This window comes from Camelus bactrianus, chromosome 30, assembly GCF_048773025.1.
Source record: "Camelus bactrianus isolate YW-2024 breed Bactrian camel chromosome 30, ASM4877302v1, whole genome shotgun sequence".
In the NCBI taxonomy this organism is placed as follows: domain Eukaryota; kingdom Metazoa; phylum Chordata; class Mammalia; order Artiodactyla; family Camelidae; genus Camelus; species Camelus bactrianus.
The window spans coordinates 9,093,562-9,112,465 of record NC_133568.1 but is presented as its reverse complement, the minus strand read 5'-3'; the positions used below and the strand labels follow the sequence as shown (position 1 = coordinate 9,112,465).

The window sequence follows — 18,904 nt, the reverse complement described above, 5'->3', positions numbered from 1 at the left end:
AGATGCTGAGCACGGTGTTTCTCTGACTTGCCTCCTTGCATCCTGAAGCCTCCATAAAAGCCGACTCTCTGGTCATTGTCAGGGTGCGTCTGTGGTGGCCCCGGTGTGATGAATGTGGCTTCTGAGCAGTGGCCTCTGTTCACTGGCTTTACTTTCATTTCAGGGAAATACCGAGCAGCAGATGAAGAAAAAATTAATCCAGCTCCTTACCTGACTTGTGAGAGCTTCCCTCATGCTGTGGACCACATTCTGCAGCATCTGCTGTGAACCATCATGCGAATCAGAAGCAACCTGAAACGCAGCTTTTCATCATCTGGAATGAGTCCCTGTGCTGTGAGAGCCACCACAGACAGACAGACCCCTCAGCGCTGGTCGCGATTGCGCCGTAACTAGGAGGGGTATTGAGCTGCAGCCCGGCACTAAGCCTTGCTGGTGCCTTTTGTTTTACTTTGTAAAAGAAGATGAGACCCAAAGAAAGGGAGAGCTGAGATTCTGTGCCATTCTTTCTAAAATATTCATCAGGTTCACAGGGCTGGAGGGAGAGTCTGCTGCAGGGAGCCTTACCCTCTGCTGTCTGCTCCCTGGTAAAGTGGGGGTGGGGTGGGGTTCAGGCTGTGAATAAAACGCATTAAAGGGTGCATTAGGCTATAGTTTTAATGTTGAGTTCAACTGTGAGATCCATTAGAAGTGCCAAGTGGGGTGCAGGACAGAAGCAGCAAAATGAATTGTCCTTTAGCCCAAGCCATCAAGTGAATTTGCTTTAACAGATGTTGAAAACTAGATTAGCTACTGTGTTATTCCCAGCACGGGTGACTTCTTTTTCTCTTCATTAGCCAGAGATGACTAATTTAAATTTAGAACCTGATTTTAATTTAAAATAATATTTCCATTAATAACCTATTCATTGCAGATACCTATTACACTGTGTAACAGTTGTTTTGGAAATTTTATGTAAAATTAAAACTATCAGTATTTTACAGATGTTTTAATTAGACATTGTTATTAACAGGAACAGTGCAGAAACTAAAATCAAGCTTTTAATGTCTTATAGACCATGCATTTTTGAGGTTAGTGTCCACCAGGGTCCAATTAACTGTACATTTGCAGGATTTCATTATTTTTGCCTCTGACACTGTGGGAGAAATCTTTCAGAAGCTACTGGGACAGATTCAGGCTTTTATGCACTTGGTTACTACAGCTGTAAAATGAAATCTCGTCCTGTAGCATGGATTATTCTTCTCGTGTCAAGCCCACCAGAATGAGGGGGACTAAGTAAGTAATGATTTTCCCAGTCATTTGCATACCGTGATGATCCTGGGCCTTTGCAATTGTCTTACAGGGCTCGTGGGCATTGAATTGTTAGCACGTGACTGTGCATCGCTGTAGTGTTCACCTTATTGAAGTGCACGGTGTTAATGAGCTTCGGGTTTTGATGCTTGTTTAGAGATCAGCTTGGTCTTGGATGGGAGGGAGCAAAGCGAAATAAATGGCAGCTCCCTCTTTTTGGTCGTTTGGTGAACACTGTTCTTGTTTTTGCCCCAACTTAGTATTTATACCTCCTAGAGTGGGAAGGACAGCTGTGGTGGGACCACCACCCCGATGGGAAGATGAGTACAGGGGCAGAGGGCACAGGTCCGGAGCCTCGCCGGCACCTGGCTTCCGTGACTGTGGGCCTCCCGTGCCTCCCTCCCCTGACCTGTGCCGTGGAGATGATGCTGGTGCCCACCCCACAGGCCTGCTGAGGGGGCCAGATGCATAACCTGTATGTTAAGTGCTTGGAGTAGAATCAGGCGGATGCTAAGTGTTCCATGTTTGCAGTGATGACCGTGCAGAGGTAGCAGGAGTGTCGCATTTAACCGCCTGAAAAAGGCTGGTGGGACTCATCTCAGTTCAGTAGGGAAAGACTTCCTGAGAATTTAAAACAGCCACGTCCTGCTACATTTTACACTCCCTCAGGCCAGCCCCGGCAGAGAGCAGCCCCGGCTGCGGACAGAGGGGCTGGCCGCGCGGGGCCTGGTGCGCGGGCCGCCCTCAGCTCAGTGATTCCTCGCGAGCTGCTGTGTGCAAGTGCCATGCTGCAAAAGAAGCATTTAAGAAAAGGATTTTTGCCTTGAGGGGCCTTACTAGTTGAGCTGGTGAGAAGACCCCAGGCGGCATGCAGATGCCGTGTCCCCGCTTCTGTGACGCCACCCTGACCGCAGGATGGGGTGAAGTGCTCCCTCCTCCCACATAGCTCTTGTTGGATGGCACTTAGGTCTTCATACCTCTCTTGTCCCCACAGCACGGGCACTCAGGTGGTCACCGAGCCTGTAAAAACCAGCTGTGAATGTTACAGGAGTTTAATGCTGTGGGGAGGGAGGGTAACAGTTTCATGTTAGACCTACTGCCCGTAGGGGAGGCCTTAGACACTTCAGTAATGGCCGGGGTGCCCTGGAGACAGGTTAGAGCTAGAGCCACGCAGGAGACGTCGCAGGTGGGTGAGTGGCGGGAGTGGGCGAGCTTGCCCAGCCAGGAGAAACAGCTCCTCCGCTCTTCTCCACTCTAGCCTGGCCCTGTAGGCCATTAAAATACTTTTAATTGGGTATTTTATTTATTTAACAAACAGTATATAGATCTTACTAACTGACCCGTCCACAGTGAAGTTTGTGAGGATAAATAAAAATCTTGGTTTAGATCGAGGTTACTGAAAACCTTCCCAGCCCGGCTGGCTGGTCTGCCTTGGGCCTCATGAGGGAGATTTAACAGCTGAAGAATGTCAAGGACTTCACTTTCTAGCCATTTCGTTTCAAGGGCTGCCTGGTGGTATTGACCCAAGGATAGTGTTTGCTTCAGCTTTTCTGTAATCCTGTCCTGACCCCAGAAAAGGGACCAAGTGACATCTTAGGACTTAGAAAGGGCCTTAGAGAGGCACCCACTGTCAGGAGATGGTTGTTGAGCATCCGCTGTGAGGCAGGTGCGCACTGGTGAGGAGGGGGGCGGAGGCGGGCAGAGGGCCAGTCCAGTGGAGGAGGCACGGTTGTTCCAGCCTCTTCACTCTCACCTCCAGAATCAGCTGGTTTTGCGGTGGCTGTGCCCCTGCCATTCTGCACCTGTCAGAGCTGATGTAATGCCTGGGAGGGAAGAGGGGGCTAGCCCATGTCTAAGTGACGGCTCCATCATACACCTGTAGCTGCGGATGTCAGCAGTTCCCTTGGAATGATGGTGTTGTCACCTCACTTAGTCCCACGTTTAAAAATTACTGAAGCAAGTTGGACAGGAAAGTCAGAACTCACCCGCGCTGGTCGTGTTCAGCTGGATCAGCGGCGTTCACGGAGGATGAAGCCGCAGCCCTTGGGCACCGACAATAAAGAATTTTGACAACTGCAGTCCTCTGTGTCATGAACACACCGACCTCACGCAGCTGAGTCCCTTATTCCTGGCACCAGTTGTTTGCACGGAGCCGGGTTTGCATGATGGGGTTTCTCCGACATAAGTCACAAAAGCCTTTCTCGGCCTGAGTGCACAGGGCCTTTGCTGACTTCGTGTTCCACCCGCCATCAAGGCCTGCACCCCAAGCGTGCTGCTCTCCCTAGGAGGCGACCAGAGCAGGGTGCCAGAGCCCCAGACATCATTTATCCTAGTCCAAACTGCTCATCTGTTCAAATCAAACACACTTTGAGACCTTTTTCCAGTGCTCACCCCAATGTCATACACATCTCAGGGCCTGCTTGTTTCCCTGGCTCCTGTGCCTCAGAAAATCAGACCATTAAATGCCCCCGAGGGTAAAGCACTAAGGGCGACAGAACAGACTGTATCCCGTACTCCTAAGGTGTGTTCTGGTTGGAAAATTGAAAAATAAAAATACATCTTAAAGTCCAAAGGGCTCTGACAGGTTAAAGATGACTGTGTAAAGAAATCCTCTCAGAGAAGAGGGCTGGCGTGCAGTGAGCGAAATACTGTGGACCGGCGATCACGACTTGTAGCCACGGAGTGCGGACAGTGCTGATGGCCTTTGTCTGCGTCACTATAAGGAGTGTTTCGCTCACTCCACAGCAGGGAGAGAAGTCCCACGGCCACGGCGCTAACCCTGGGGCAGGGTCAACAGACAACACCCACGCAACGCGGTAGAGACGCTGATGACTGACGAAGACGGAGAAAGCCAGCAAGAGTGAGGGTGCCATCATCTTAGGTAAGTATGGTGCACCCGGGAAAGCCCGACGGCCAGGACGGAGTGCGGGAGAGCGCGGGAGAGCGAGCCGCGGGGGAGGCGGGGGAGGCGGGGGAGGCGGGGGAGGCGGGGGAGGCGGGGGAGGCGGGGGAGGCGGGGGAGGCGGGCGGCTGGCCTCAGTCGCCAGCATCTGAGTGTCAGGAGGTGGCGAGTGCGGATCAGCGGCTGGTTTTCCTAGGACGGACGGGTGATCTGGCAGTCGGGTCTGACTGTCCACATCCCGCTGGAGCTGGGTCAGGTAGCCCTGGCCTCTGCAGCTCACCACGGCCCCCGCCCCTTCCGTGTCTTACTTTCCGTGTGTTACTGTGTTGCAGGTTCCCACAGGCGTCTGAGTGCGACCTCTGCTTCAGACGAAAATACCACATGTGGGGTTAAAGTTCCACCAACAGCTAATGGGTCAATGTCCTGTATCCCTTAAACTCACATACACTTTTAATCTGCTTAAAGAAAAAAATAACCAGAGACTAAAACAGTAGATCAGTCACTCGTGTTTGCTCATCTCTCTCAAAGCCCCAATGAAATGAGAAGGAACAAAGACGGTATAAGCCCACAAGGACAACCCAGAGGAGAATGGTAGAGGAGACCCCCGTGGACGAGAAGCTGCAGTAAGCTGGGAGGCGGAAGGTGGATGGAGTGGCAAGCGGGACTTTGGAAGTTAAGGCCTTAGAGACAGCACGCAAGGTGGTGGGCCGCAGTGAGACACAGGGTGAAGATGGAATTCAGCAAATCTCTGCTTACTCTGCGGCAGTCCTGGTCCCCTTCCCCTTAACACTGCCAGGACCGGAGAGTGCGGGAATGGCACTGAAAGTTTATCTGACATGTTCGGCCATTTGGAAGACAATACTGGTGGGTATGTGACGGATCTGAGAGTGTTGCCAAATAAAAATAAGAATAAATTCTTAGAAAATTAAGCAAATGAAAAAACAAGGCAGTTGTTATTTCTAAGAAAGACAAAACAACAAGAAAGGAAATGTAATCCTAATTCACTAGTTGGCTCTGCAATGAGCAATGTCATAATAATACTGATTATTCCGTTAACCTGAAACTGTAGTAAACCTATTTGGGGATGGTAGGGAAAGAGGTGTCTGTGATGGGACAAAGGGGTGAAAGAACTACATTTCGTTTCATCCAAAGCAGGAAGTCCTTAGAAAATGTATAAAACTAACAAGCAGCCACCAAAATAAAAACATGACCTAAAAACATACATGCATGAGTATTTACAGACTTCCCAAGGGAGGGAGGAGAGAAGGAGGGGCTGTGTGGTTGGATTTAGGTGGAGTGTTGCGGAGATGGAGGACGGACGTGGAGGTGGCTTTGAAAGTGGATGGTTATGGCATTTGCCGTGAGGGATGGCCAAACCACACTGGTCCCGAATGGAGCCAGAACTCCCAGGCAGTGAGCTAAGAGTGCCCAGCCCTGTCGGCACAGAGCGTGCTGTCCGCTCTTAAGGACACACACGGTGCACACTTACCTGTTTTCCAACCACAGCAAATGAACAATAATTGAGGTTCCGTCCACTTGAGATTTTATGAAACCAGAAAGGATGACAAAGGCCATGAGCAAATGGGCTGACAGCTACAAGAAGTGACAGCTGACAGCCTGACAAAGATAATGACCCAAAGGCACAGAAGGCAGATGCTGGAAACTGGTAACGACAGTGGTCCGAGGCACTCGCGCTTAAGAGACCCTGACACCCCGGGTGTCGGCAGTGCTGTGCAGGGCGAGCCCCAGTGGTCACGAAGTTTCAGTTTCGCTTACACGAAGATGAAATGTCCTTTTGTTTATTTTAAATTTGTTGTATAAGGTATATTTTCAATTTGACTACATTTTCTGTGAAATGACATTTTATGAGGCATTTGAGAATATTCTACTCTAATCAGTACCCCAAAATGTTTTTGCTTACAAGGGTAAAATCCTCTGGACTGTTTAGCCACCCTGAGTGTCCCTTTTCCTGGAACTTTGTCTTCTCTGGGGGAGTCTGCCTTGCAGGGATGAAGAAAACAAGGCGAAGGAGAGAACAGGTGACTTATGGTAGGAAAGTTCTAGGTGGGGAGGGGGTGGCATGACTGAGTGGAAGCCTTCAGAGTTTACCAGGAGTTGAAAGTAGATGCCTGAGATTGTGGGTTTCTGAAGGAGATGCTTCTAGCTGTGGAGGAAGGCACCTAAGAGCAGGGGAGATGGGATGTCTGTTCTAGAAGCTCAGGTACCCCATCCTAAGCTTTGGCTCCACCGGGGAGCTGTGGCAATGGAAAGAGAAGGGAAGAGCACACGGGATGTGAGATGGGAACAGTCAAAGATGTTAGTAGGAGCCAGAACCCAAAACACTCCAGCTGGTAGCTAGTGGAGGTGGTCTCCTGGCCCCCACTGCTCTTAGCTCATCCCTGGAGACGGTCGGGGACATTCCTGAGTGGGGCTAGTCTGGGAGGGGTTTGCTGCTGATGAAACTGGTTAGGGTTGGAATCGGGGAGAACTGATGAGATTCAGAATACTGTCTACAGAAGCGGACTCCGTTTCCTTCCCCGTCTTGAACTGTCAGCTGATCAGATGGTCTGTCAGGCTTAGCTTTCCGTCGGCCCCCCAACGCCGAACCACCCTGTGCATCCCAACCCAGCTTCCCAACCACATCCTTCCCTTCCAAATGAAAATACCAGTTCACAAACAGGGAAACTCACAAGAAGTTGTTCATCAACATTTTATGGCCTCTCACCGTGAGAAAAGTCTCCACTGCACGGCCGCACAGCACATGGGCCTGTAAATTAGAATCCTCGATATTTCACCAACATTGACCATGAAAAAACAATGAAACTACTTCCAAAATGATACAGCTGTCCAAACCCGTCCAGTCTTCAAGAGTAGTTTTCTCTTTTCTATTCCAAGTATCACGTCCTTCTATTTACACTAATAAACAGGGCGGCCTCTGCGGTTGTCTCTGTGGCCAGGTCAGGGTACACGTGATTTCAGACAGACTCGAACTCACTTTGCCAGGCTGCGTATCTGTGAGTCAGGTTTTTTGCTGAAGGCTTGCTGTGAGCCAGCACGTCCAGAAAGTCGGCAGTGGTCACTGTGTCCAGCTGGATCCCAGGTAAGTGGCTGCTCTCTAGATAAAAACACAGGCGTCACGGCACACGGATCGACCTAATGGTGATCGATGCTCTTGAAACGCTAATAGACCTTCTTTCAAGACAATGCATAATGCAGCATTCTTAATGGTTAATGCAGCAAAAGGCAAGACTAAAGAGGGCTGAAGCCCATACACACAATGTGACTTAAATATATTGTTATAAAGTATTATTTAATATTTATATAGGGGCCGCAAATGGATCCAGCCCAACGCCATAGTGTGCCAGAGAAATAAAAGCCCGAGCCCAAAGGAGTTTATCATCTCTAGGGGCAAAGTTGATCCAAAACAGAACAGCAGAGGAGGAAGGAGTTGAGTGCAGGAAGGTTTTTGCCCAAGGAAGGAGTGCGCGTGTAAAGAGCCACCAAGAACAGGAGCAGGGCGCCACCTGCTGGTGAGAGTTGAATTTTAAAACACATTTCTCTCCCGGAGCACATTTGCTGTCATCCCAACCATACCTGACTGGTGATTTTCAAGGGCACTGAAGATCTTCCTCACAGGCCGCATGGCTGCCTCCCTGCAGACTAGCTTAATGTCCGAGCCCGAGTAGCCCTCGGTCTCCTGAAACAGCCGCAGACCCAGCCATTAGGCACAGCCAGGGCGCCAGTGGTGGTTACATTCTTATGGGCAGGACCCAGTATCAGAGCCCCTGTTTGGAGTCTGTATCTGTCACCCGTGAACACTGTATGAAAGCTCCCCAGGTAAGTAATGTTTGGGGGGAGAGAGGCTGCTAACGTGTTTGGATAACCTCAGAAACTGGCTAATGAACACCTGCCTAACAGCATCCACGTGCAAGGGGCAAGTAGCTGGTGAAGGTCTGGACCACCCAAGTCAGCCTGACGGGGCCCTTGTGCCCAAGTCCAAGAACGATCAAACTTGGTAGGCACTTTCCTTCTTGTATGTGAGATCACACCCGCTTCGAGGAACATCAGAGAACATCGTGTTCCAGTGTCCACTCAAAGAGGCAACGGTACCAGTGACAATGGGGGTGACAGGCAGGTACCTAAAGCTTCTCCGTCTGTGAAAGACTTTCACTGAACCGTCACAGCATCCCTGCGGCATATGTGTTACCCAGCTTGCAGGTGAAGAGGCTGAGGCTCAGAGAGTCAGTGACTCCCCTGAGGTCACACAGCTAATAAGCAGTGGGGCCAGGATCTGACCTCAGTTTCTGTAAGTCTAAACCCCATGCTATTTCCACATCATCACAGCTCTCTCTGCCCAAATGTTTCCAAGGGACAGAGCTCACTGTTTCATGAAGGAGAGGCCCATTGCGTTGTTGGGATCTTTTCTAAGTGACTCAAGGCTCCAAACAGCTCACGAGAAGACCCTGCCCCTCAAGAAACTGTCACGTGGCCAGCCCCCTGCCGGCAGAGGCCCCGGGGAAGCTCACCCGGCCCAGCACGCTGTACTCCAGCTCCGCGCGCAGCTCCAGGGCGCTGCTCCTGCTCACGGGGGGCAGCCAGTGGTGGATCATGGCCTGCCTGGCCTCCCGGCTGGGGAGACCGACCAGAATCCGCTTCTCCAGGCGGCGCAGCATGGCGCGGTCCAGCTCCCTGAAACCACGCCAGAGACGCGAGCTGCCTGGGGTGGTGGAGGACTCACTTCTTAAGCAACAACTCTATTTGAAGAACAAATTTAGCATCGCAGGAGACAGTGCCGCCTCTTACCTGTGACTGCGTCTATCCTGGGTGGATGGGGCTGTCACTGCATGCTGTTTGGGAGAAGTGGTTAAAAAGAAGAAAAAAAGAGAGGAAGGAGGGAGGAAGGAGAGAGAGAGAAACAGAGAAAGAGAAAATACCTCCCCCAAATACCCCATGTGAAGGAGGTAATTTTAGGCGACAATTTGAGGGGAAATAAATCGCAACCACCATGCCTGTAAGCGTCCTCATTGCACGTGTCACATCAGTTATTCAGTCTGATCCTGCCAGCGAATGCATTCTTGTTGGCAGTCACTCGGGCACTCTGGGAAGTGCGTGAATCCTTCGCAAACCCATGGGCGCTTCCCATTCTGGCCTGAATGGCTACCTCACGCCACTGCTTTGGTGAACTCAAGAGTGAATGCGCCTTCCGGGGTGCCCAAGGCAAATGCAGCCCTTTGAGACCCTCACTCCTGCTCCTCCCAAAACACTGTCAGGCCAGGTTTATGCACTTTTGCGTCTGCAGGCCATTTCCTGAATGTTCTTAGTACACAAATTTCAAGCAAATAGAAAAGTAGACTAAAACAGCGAATGTCCACATACCTGCCTACCATCCTGATGCAACAACAGTTAACATTTTGCCATATATGCTTCATATCTATTTATCTTTTCCTGCTAAATTATTTCGGTGTAAATTGCATCACGAAACCCCACCCCCAAATGCCTCATATGCATTTCCCCAAGAGGACATTTTCTTACAGAGCTACAATACCACCATGACACTAACAGAATTAACACTGAGTGCATAATATGTCTAATGCTCATTCCGTAGTCAAATCTCTCCAATCACACCCAAAATATCTTTTCCAACCAAAATTCCATCAAGGATTATGCACTGCATATGATTATGTCTCTTAAATCTCTTGTAATCTAAAGCAGTCTCCTTGTCTCGGCTCCTTTTTGAAACAACAAGGCTAGTTGTACAATGTCCCAAATTCCGGATTCACCTGAGGTTTTGCTCACGGTATCAGGTAAACTGGCTCCTCCATCCCCTGTCCTCCAAGATGGAAGGCTCGATGTAAAAGCTTAATTAGAATCAGGAGAAACATTTTTTGCAAGTATATTTCATAGATGATGATGTTTTCATATTCGTTACATTGGGATCCACATATTGGTGTATCCCAGTTAGTGATGTGGTGTTTAATTACTGAGATCATCTGGAGACCACAGATCTGTTCATTGCATGATCTCTCATTCACCTCTGTGCAAGTAAGTAACTATTCTACATATAGTATTTTGGCACCATGTGAATACCTCGCTTCCCATTCCCTTTCAACTAGTTCGTGGTCTTTGAATCAGTTATTTCATGAGAAGGATGCAAAACAGCAATTTAAAATTGTTTCCATTCCAAATGTGTTATTTGGAATTATTATGTAAAGTAGAGTTTTTCCTCATTAACTGGGGCTCTTTGGTTATCTTGAGTTACAATTCCTATTAAAAACAGATTTATGTAGGTATACGCAAGACTGGGACATTGTGCTGTACACCAGAAATTGACACATTGTAACTGACTGTACTTCAATTTAAAAAAGAAATCATTTTGTGCTGGAGAGGGTGTGGAGAAAAAGGAACCCTCCTATCCTGGTGGGAATGTAGTTTGGTACCACTATTATGGAAAACAGTATGGAGATTCCTTAAAAAACTGAAAATAGACTTACCCTATGATCCAGCAATCCCACTTCTGGGCATATATCCAGAGGAAACCCTAATTCAAAAAGATACATGCACCTCAATGTTCATAGCAGCACTATTTACTTGCTTGGAAGCAACCTAAATGTCCATCAACAGATGAATGGATAAAGAAGTTGTGAGGGGTGTGTGTGTGTGTGTGTGTGTGTGTGAGATGGAATACTACTAGTCATAAAAAGAATAAAATATTTGAGCAACATGAATGGACCTGGAGATTGTCATACTAAGTGAAGTCAGTCAGAAAGAGAAAGAAAAATACCATATGATATCACTTATATGTGGAATCTGAAAAAATAGAAAGGACACAAATGAACTTATTTACAAAACAGACAGACTCATAGACATAGAAAATAAACTTATGGTTACCGGGGGGAAAGGAGGTGGGAAGGGATAAGTTCGGGATTTGTAGATACTAACTACCACATAAACAAGAAGGTCCTGCTGTATAGCCCGGGGAACTATATTCAATACCTTGTAATAGACTATAATGAAAAGGAATATATATATATATATATGCAAAAATGAATCACTGTGCTGTACACCAGAAGTTAACACGACATTGTAAATAGACTACACTTCAATTAAAAAATTAAAAATTAGTGAAAACATCATTTTGAGTGTGTCTGTGAACTCCTTATATGTTAAATTTTCAAGTCCCAAGATGGGAGGGAAATCCTTGTTTGATTTTCTAGTATGGAAACTGGAGGTGCCTATGTGTCGGTCTGGCTTAGCCTCTAATAAAGAGGAGCAGTGAAAACACTGTAACCAGATTTTCTCGTTCATGAAGATACCAGGAATTTCCCCAACACCCTCCCGTTTCTCTTACTCTCACCCTGGATCTATGTCGTGATATTTCCTTTTAAACTGAAAACATGAAATCACCTTTCGAGGTAGCGAATCTGAACCCTGAATTGGAGTGGCCAGATTTCTTAAGAGATTGTGACTTTTCATTACTTATTATTCCTCCGATCCTGAGCGAAGAATCCACATCCAAGAGCTTTTTTTTTTTTTTTACCAGCAGTAACGATTATCCTATTTCTTTTTCCCTTTTGCTTTGTTATCTCTCAGCCTCACCCTGTTGAAATTCATCTCACATCAGAGACTCAGCCACCTGCACCACCACGACCCCTCTCAAGGCCAACATTTATATTGCAGACACAGGGTCAAGGGAACTTTGCAGACCTCTGGGAGATTATTTTTTTATATTTCAAATATTAATAAAAGCTGATGCTTAAATAGCACTCACCGAGTGACAGGCACTGTTTGAAGCATTTCTCAGATATTAATTAATTTGCAGAACAACCCTATGAGGTAGGTCTCCTATTGTTACCTCCATGTAAGATGAGGAAACTGAGGCCTAGAGGTTGAGTAGCTAGCTTGCGGTCAAGGCTAGTGAATGGCGGCTCTGAACTTGAACCGGAACAGTGAGGTTCTGCAGCCCGTGCCTGTCACAGGGGCAGTCACCACGGCAACTGCAAGGAGACTCAAAGTCACATCACGGGGCAATCTCAGAACCCTGAGAGCAAACGGAGGCTCATAAAAGCTTCCAGAGAGAAAAAACGGGCTGCACACAATGGATGGAGAAGACTTCTCATCAGCAGTGTGAGATGACCAAAGAAAATTGAGCAACACCTTCAGAGTTCTGAGGAATAATACTTTCCAACATAGACATCTGAATCTTGATCAAATCATCAATTAAAAGGAAAGCTAGAAAAAAGAGATTTTCAACATGCAAAGCCTAGAAAGATTACGTCCCATGTCCCTTTATCAGGAAAGTACCAATGGGAGAGAGAAACCAAACCAAAGGGCCACAGAAAGAGAAGGAAGTCTCCAGGACGACAAGCGGGGTCCCGGGAACAGAGGACAGCCAGCTCAGTCTGGAGCCGGGAAGGAGGCTCTGGAAGACACGTCTCCAAGAAGATGACACCAACTGGACGCCAGGTACGTCCATGGGAATCCAGGCTGGCTGTAGCAGCAGGGAGCTGGGCCTGAAGCAGCGGCAGGAGGCGGTGAAGTGAGTCGTGAAGGGCGGGGTGAGGAGAGAGAGGAGAAACCATGAAAGTCACATTTAGGGACTCAGTGCAGAAATGCCGACCACCTGCCCAGTGCACTGTCACTGCGACGTCTCCAGCACACAGGAACGACGACGACGACAAACTCCCTGCTTCTAAGTAAACAGAGGAGAGGTTTGGTCCAGGGGACGGCATGCATGTTGGTCCCCTAAACTCCAAGGATGAAATAAGACTTGAGAACCCCAAACTGAAAACCAGGGAGGAAGAGAGAATAAGGTGAGGAAATGGCAGAGCTGGGGTGACAAGCAGGTGCCGTATTTCTTCCAAGGCCTTTTCTTGGACCAGCTGCCCCCCCAGAAAGGGCAGGGCTGCAGAAGCGGGGCTGTTTGGCAGGAGCACCTTCAGGTCTCCCCATTCCAGCCAGAGTGACTTCATATTGAGACGGAGACCAGATCCCCGAACGCACTGGGAAAAATGGGAGTCCAGGTGGGAAAACGGTCCCTCACTGCAGATGGTCGTATTGATCAGCTAATGCCCTAAAGCAAGAGATTTACCTCAAAACTGCTTGTGGGCACAAAATAAGTGCAACTCGCCGACAGCGGGGCCTGATGAATGCACTTTTAATGACATCAATAACAGTAGAATCATACAGGGGAGGAAACAAAGGGCAAATGCAACGTACCCAGGAATCATTCTTTATGTCAATATGTTTATGTGAAAAATTTAACCTCCAGCAACCAGAAAACACTCCCTGTAGCTGCTACACTTTGATTCTGAAACGTTCATTATTCTTTTCTCTCATCTCTTTTCGTCATTTGGTAGTTCCATCACCTCAGAGGTCAAAAGCAACCAGCGAGAGTGACATGTGACACAGGGAAGGCTCGCAGACCTCACCACGGGCCACTGGACCCACGCCCACTGCTCTATACAACGTGGCAGCGCCCACTGGCCACCGAGGCAGCCCGCATGGACCACTGAGCACCTGGGATCCTGCCCTAAGTCTTTGGGCCCCTCCCTCAGCCCCTTGGCCCAGCTCCCCTGTTAAACCATGTTGTTCCTGGAACAGTAATCATGCCAAATCTGACAGAATTTGGAAACCAAACACAATTCTCGTTTGTTCATTCTGTAGTTAAAACATGAAGTTCAAACCATCTGAGTGTGGGAAGAGAAAAGCAACCTCCAGTGCTGTAGGCAAAGTCTTTGCAGGACGTCCACAACCAGCATGGAGCGAGTGACCGTGGCGATCCATGCGGAGCAGGTTAAGGAACTGTGGTATCCTCTGGTTGCTGACAGGGAGCCAGCGAAGACCGCACTGAAGGTTACGGCGTCTCCCACAGTGAGCCCCGCAGAGGCTGGCTCCCACCTCCACCGCGCGCGTGGGCCAGGCGGCTCTGTTTGCTGTTGTCTGAATCCGTCCTTTGCCATCACAGCTGAGGATCTACTCAGGCCTCTTTCTTCACTGGGAACTTCCACTTTGTCTGCCAAGAGCCAGGGGCTTTCTACAGGCCCCGTTCAAGTGCTCTCTGTGCCTTCTTCGTGAAACTTCTTTCATTGGAAATGGCCTCTTCCCAATAACAATTTCATTCTACTTATTGTCGGTACCAGTGCCATGGCCGGCTACAGCCTCACGTCACAGTGATTTGCGCTTGTATCTCATCCACTGTCCCATCAGAAGGTCAGCGTCTAGAGGCCAAGGATCATGGACCATGTATCTTGGGTTCCCCCTTCCCTCCATGAGGCAGAATACTTCCAACGGGGGCTCAATAAATACTACTTAGGTGAATGAAGGAACTTGTGGTGCAGGGTGGCTGGCTTCATGCTTCCTTAAAGCTCAGGCTCTACTGAGGAAGCTGATTCGCTTGGTTGAAAGTTAGCATCCTATACGCATCATTCGTTTGAAGTAACAGAGAAAACCAGCATCGACTTGGGCAATGGGAATGAAACATTCTATTTTCATCTTTAGTGAAAACAATGAAAATGATGATTTTAGGGGATGACTCATTCCACTCACTTGGCTGGGCGGTGCTTTTGAAGAGGAGGTGAAGGACGTAGTCTCTATGCGGGGACTGTCATCTTCAGAGATGCCACTTCTCATTCTGAGAAGCGAGCTCACAAGCAGAAGACAAGCTTCAATAAGATTAGCCTTGCAGATTAGAAGTCCCCATCGTGCACCGATGCCATGACACTTCTGATTCAGACTAAATAAGGACAGAACTCCATCCTCCCTTCAGGAAGGTGGAGTCGGGATGAAAATCAGGGAATATGACTCCAAACCCTTCCCTCCCCAACGAATATTCCGCTCGTTCATTTTTGCACCCTATGTAACAACTTGCCAAAGAAACTCAGGGCAGCTGCTCACCTGAGCCTGCCGGCTCTCTACACCCTCACTTGACTTTCTTAACCTCCCTGTCTCTTCTGTGACAAGACGAGAACCTAATCACCGGCAACACAGTCAGTCACGTGTCTGCCCCGTTGCACCTACGAAACCCTGTACCACGCACTTCTTTCCTGGTTGTATCAGAGTCACTCACCAACCACGTGTGGGGATCACGGACTTAATATTACTGCGTCGGGGAGGGGAGCTTTGTAAGGAGAGAAGCAGTTCCATCACCAGTACGCACAAACGTGCCATTGTTAAAAAACAAAATTCAAATGAGTAAAGGTAAATACCTATTTGACTTTATTCAGTGATTCAGGAATCCAAGAGCATCCCGTCCAGCAAACTGAAAGGAGCTCTATCTGAAACGCTGCAGAAAATGGAAGCCTTTTATAGGCAGAAGGAAGTTATCAGCAAAGAGTGGACTGTTTCAGGTAAGGTCACCTTCCTTTGGGGGACAGCGGGAGTCCTTCGATAGATTACCTCACTAGTGCCCACCAGGTAATTCCAGCCTGACTGGTTAAGGCTACACTCCTGGGGAGGCTGAAACGGCAATTAGATTAGGTACTGAGTCTCAGTTTGGTGACGCAGGCTTAGAACAAGTGACTTCATTTGGGGCCTCTTGTCACTTTTTAAAAAACTATAAAAGATTTTAAAAGCCTGAAAGCCTAATTGAATGTAACTGCATTGAAAGATGCAATCATCAGATCAGAGTGAATTAATGCAAACCAGTTTCCCAGAAGGTTTTCAAATAGAACACCGGTCTGATGAAATGCTCCTTAAGGGAAGCATTCTGGGGTCAAATAAATATGGAACATACTGCTTTCTCATAGCTTTTCTTGGAGAGTCACAACAACAGCATCTTAAAGACAGTGAGAAGTCCTGCCACTGAGGAAATCAGCTGAACTCTATTTAACTCAGTATCTCTTGAACTTATTAGACATTAGACCTATTTTTTGGACTATGCTTACTGACATGTGGGAGACCACTCTTGGAGAAACATTAAATTAGAAGTTAATGACAGTCAAGGCAGGAGGCTAAAAGGTAGGACCTCAGAGAGCACAGCTTCCCCCTGGAGCCCAGGAGATGCATGGAGTTGTTGTGGAAAAGCCCGGGGTTGTACCCGCTGAGCTCTTCAATCACATGTGTACCCTTCTGCAGACATCTCACGCCGGACAGGAGGGAGCTCGTATGGGAAGAAGCAAGTTTACACGGTACATTCCTGCCCATTTCCAGTGCAGTAATCTCTTGGATCTTATGCTTTCTTCTCCATATTAAGTTTTTTTTTCAATCCAGACTTTGGTTATACCAGGCAGGTGATTTTTAAGAGGGACAGTGAAATGTCTAGCCCTTTTGCAAATAGCAAGGAAAAGATGAGTTTCAACACGCTGCACACGTAACAATTTTTGCACCTTATTTGTACGAACTACCATCAAGTTAAATAGACGTCTAAAGATGGCATTCACTTTAATGGCCCTGTTCAGTATTTTGTTTCCCTCTGGACTCCTGGGCCTGAGTTTGTGAATACTCAACAATTGAGACGGGTCAAATTAGTCCTGATTGTGCTTGTTAAACGCTCCTTCCATGGCTGTTACTCTGAGTGGTAATATTAAAGATGCAATCTTTGTTACTCCTCTCATTGCTTATTTGCACATCAAATGACACAGACGGGCTGTTAAATCTTGCTTCCTTCTCATCCTCTCTGTGATGCTATAGATCAGGGAAGGGGCTCCTCAGCGGAGAAGCACTGAATAAACTAAGACACTGCACGCCGTCCCACTGCTGAGAAGGGAGACGATGGCTAACCCTTTGGGACAGAATGGATTTGTTTAGGGGAAGTGATGAGTTAACAAGCAGTAAATGATGGTCAAGTGCCCTGGAAGATGCTAGATGAGAAACACCACTAACCATCAAAAATTTCCTTGGGGATTGTAGGACAGGGTTCTACATAGTTTGTATGACTGAGTTATTTCCCCAAGAAGGACAGAGTGCTTGAATTAGGTAACTTTATTCCCTCATCTAAGACCCTGAAGCCAAAATAAAGGTCTGTCCCAATATTGATAAAAATACACTCTATTTCCTATTAGAAGTACTTGGACAACACATAGCATGGGACTTTAAATAAACATCTCTACCCTTTGATACAGCACTCCGACTTTCAGAACTCTGTCCTGAAGAATTAACTAGATTTTGGTCAAAGATTTTTATTCAAGGAAGTTCATTTCAGTGTTATTTATAATAGAGAAAGTTATATATGTTCAACAGGAAAAGAATGTTTAATGAAATTGTGGTATATTCACATGTGGGAATTTTGGGCAGCCAGTACAAAATCCAATTTTCAAGGATTATGTAATGACATTGGAAATGTTCTTTCTATAATGTTAAGTAGTGAAAGCGGGACACTGGCGGGAGTACAAAATGTACAACCTCTACGGAGCGAAGTCTGGCAGCCTTTGTTACAACATCATGCACACGAACCCTCTGACCCAGCAATTCTACCTCTGGAAACCTACTCCAAAGATGCACCAGCAAATACACTAAGTGACACACACACACACCGTTACTCACACAACATTTCTTGTAACCGCAGAAGAGTAGGAACAGCCCAAACGCCCATCAGCAGGTGACTGGGATAGACTATCATATGAACAAGACGGAAAACACGCAGCTAAAAAGGGAGGGAGGGAGGATGTTCTGTCCTTATTTGGAAAGGTCTGCAGAACATACTGTTCTGGAAAAAATCAAAATACAGCACAATTTCTATAATATGCCACCTTGTGTGTAAGTAAACCAAGTTCAGTCGTTTTATGGAGTTCTTAAAAAGAAAATTGGAGCCTATTAGTGGTGCTTGTGATAGTTTGTCTCCATATAATGTCCGTCATTCCTTCCATTAGTCCAAGAAGTCCCAACTGGGGGTGACTTTGCCCCCTCCCCCAGGAACGTCTGGCAATGCCTGGAGACATATCTGGGTTGTCACAACTGAGGGTGATGTGACCAGCATCTGGTGGGGCGAGGCCAGGGATGCTGGCTCACCGGGGCCCCCACACAGCAGAGTTATCTGGCCCAAAATGTCATGAGTGCTGAGGCTGAGAAATCCCGAGTTAGCTCTCCCATCTCAGTTACGCCAGGTCTGTACCACTGTCGTCATCAAAACGTTTACTGCCATGATCGAGCTGGTACTATTTCTGAAAACTCTTGTTATTGACACATAATCAGCATGGTGGGAGATCTACATAATCTGCATATTAGGATAAAGTGAATAGTAATTATATTAATGTTGTTAAGAACTAAAACCTTCACAATTAGAGAACAGATACAAATATAAAATCAAATAATTTAATTAAAAACCTTGTCATCTTAAATTTGAACGGGACATATTAGCATGAACTCATCTTTAAAATGACGTATGTATTTCCTAGCTCTGCCCAATCAAAAAGCCAAGAAGCAATGATAATCCACGAGCAAGGAACACCCGTAACTGTGAGACTGTGATCTCTAAAAACAGTATTTCCCATTGAAGGGAAGGAGGGCTCTGTAAATCAGTGCCTGATTCCAGGTCTGGGGCAGAATATTCAAACTGAGCCTGCGTCACCTCGTTCAAATAACAAAGAAGCCTGGCCTTGCCACACCTAACAGCAGGCGAGGCTAAAAAATAGAATCCAAAAGTTGGGGTTCTATTGTTAAATTAGGAGGACGAAGTGAACACGGGGAGGCAGTTATCACCCTCTGTCACAGCAGCATGGGGGCAGCTAATTGGCCTCTGGGTCTGCACTGCCCGACACGCTCGCTACCAGCCACGTGTGG

General features: G+C 47.5%; 2 protein-coding genes across 11 annotated transcripts in view; one reads left to right on the top strand and one right to left on the bottom strand.

Moving 5' to 3' along the window:
- The window catches only part of HDHD2 (haloacid dehalogenase like hydrolase domain containing 2), a 33,024-nt gene extending 32,047 nt beyond the window's left edge, over nucleotides 1–977 (top strand). For all 5 annotated transcript variants that reach the window (XM_045521399.2, XM_010961394.3, XM_045521398.2 and 2 more), the window contains one exon: nucleotides 164–977. In XM_045521399.2, the coding sequence (XP_045377355.1) occupies nucleotides 164–214 (51 nt within the window). In that variant the 3' untranslated portion in view covers nucleotides 215–977. The remainder of the gene's footprint in view (nucleotides 1–163) is intronic.
- A 5,908-nt stretch (nucleotides 978–6,885) lies between these two features.
- KATNAL2 (katanin catalytic subunit A1 like 2) overlaps nucleotides 6,886–18,904 on the bottom strand; it is a 67,835-nt gene continuing 55,816 nt past the window's right edge. For 5 of the 6 annotated variants that reach the window (XM_010961400.3, XM_045521396.2, XM_045521395.2 and 2 more), the window contains 3 exons: nucleotides 8,716–8,878; nucleotides 7,784–7,886; nucleotides 6,886–7,304 (listed from right to left, as the gene is read on the bottom strand). In XM_010961400.3, the coding sequence (XP_010959702.2) occupies nucleotides 7,165–7,304; nucleotides 7,784–7,886; nucleotides 8,716–8,878 (406 nt within the window). In that variant the 3' untranslated portion in view covers nucleotides 6,886–7,164. Of the gene's footprint in view, nucleotides 7,305–7,783; nucleotides 7,887–8,715; nucleotides 8,879–10,680; nucleotides 10,728–18,904 lie in introns of those variants that run through there. The other variant, XM_045521397.2, reaches the window with a different exon arrangement.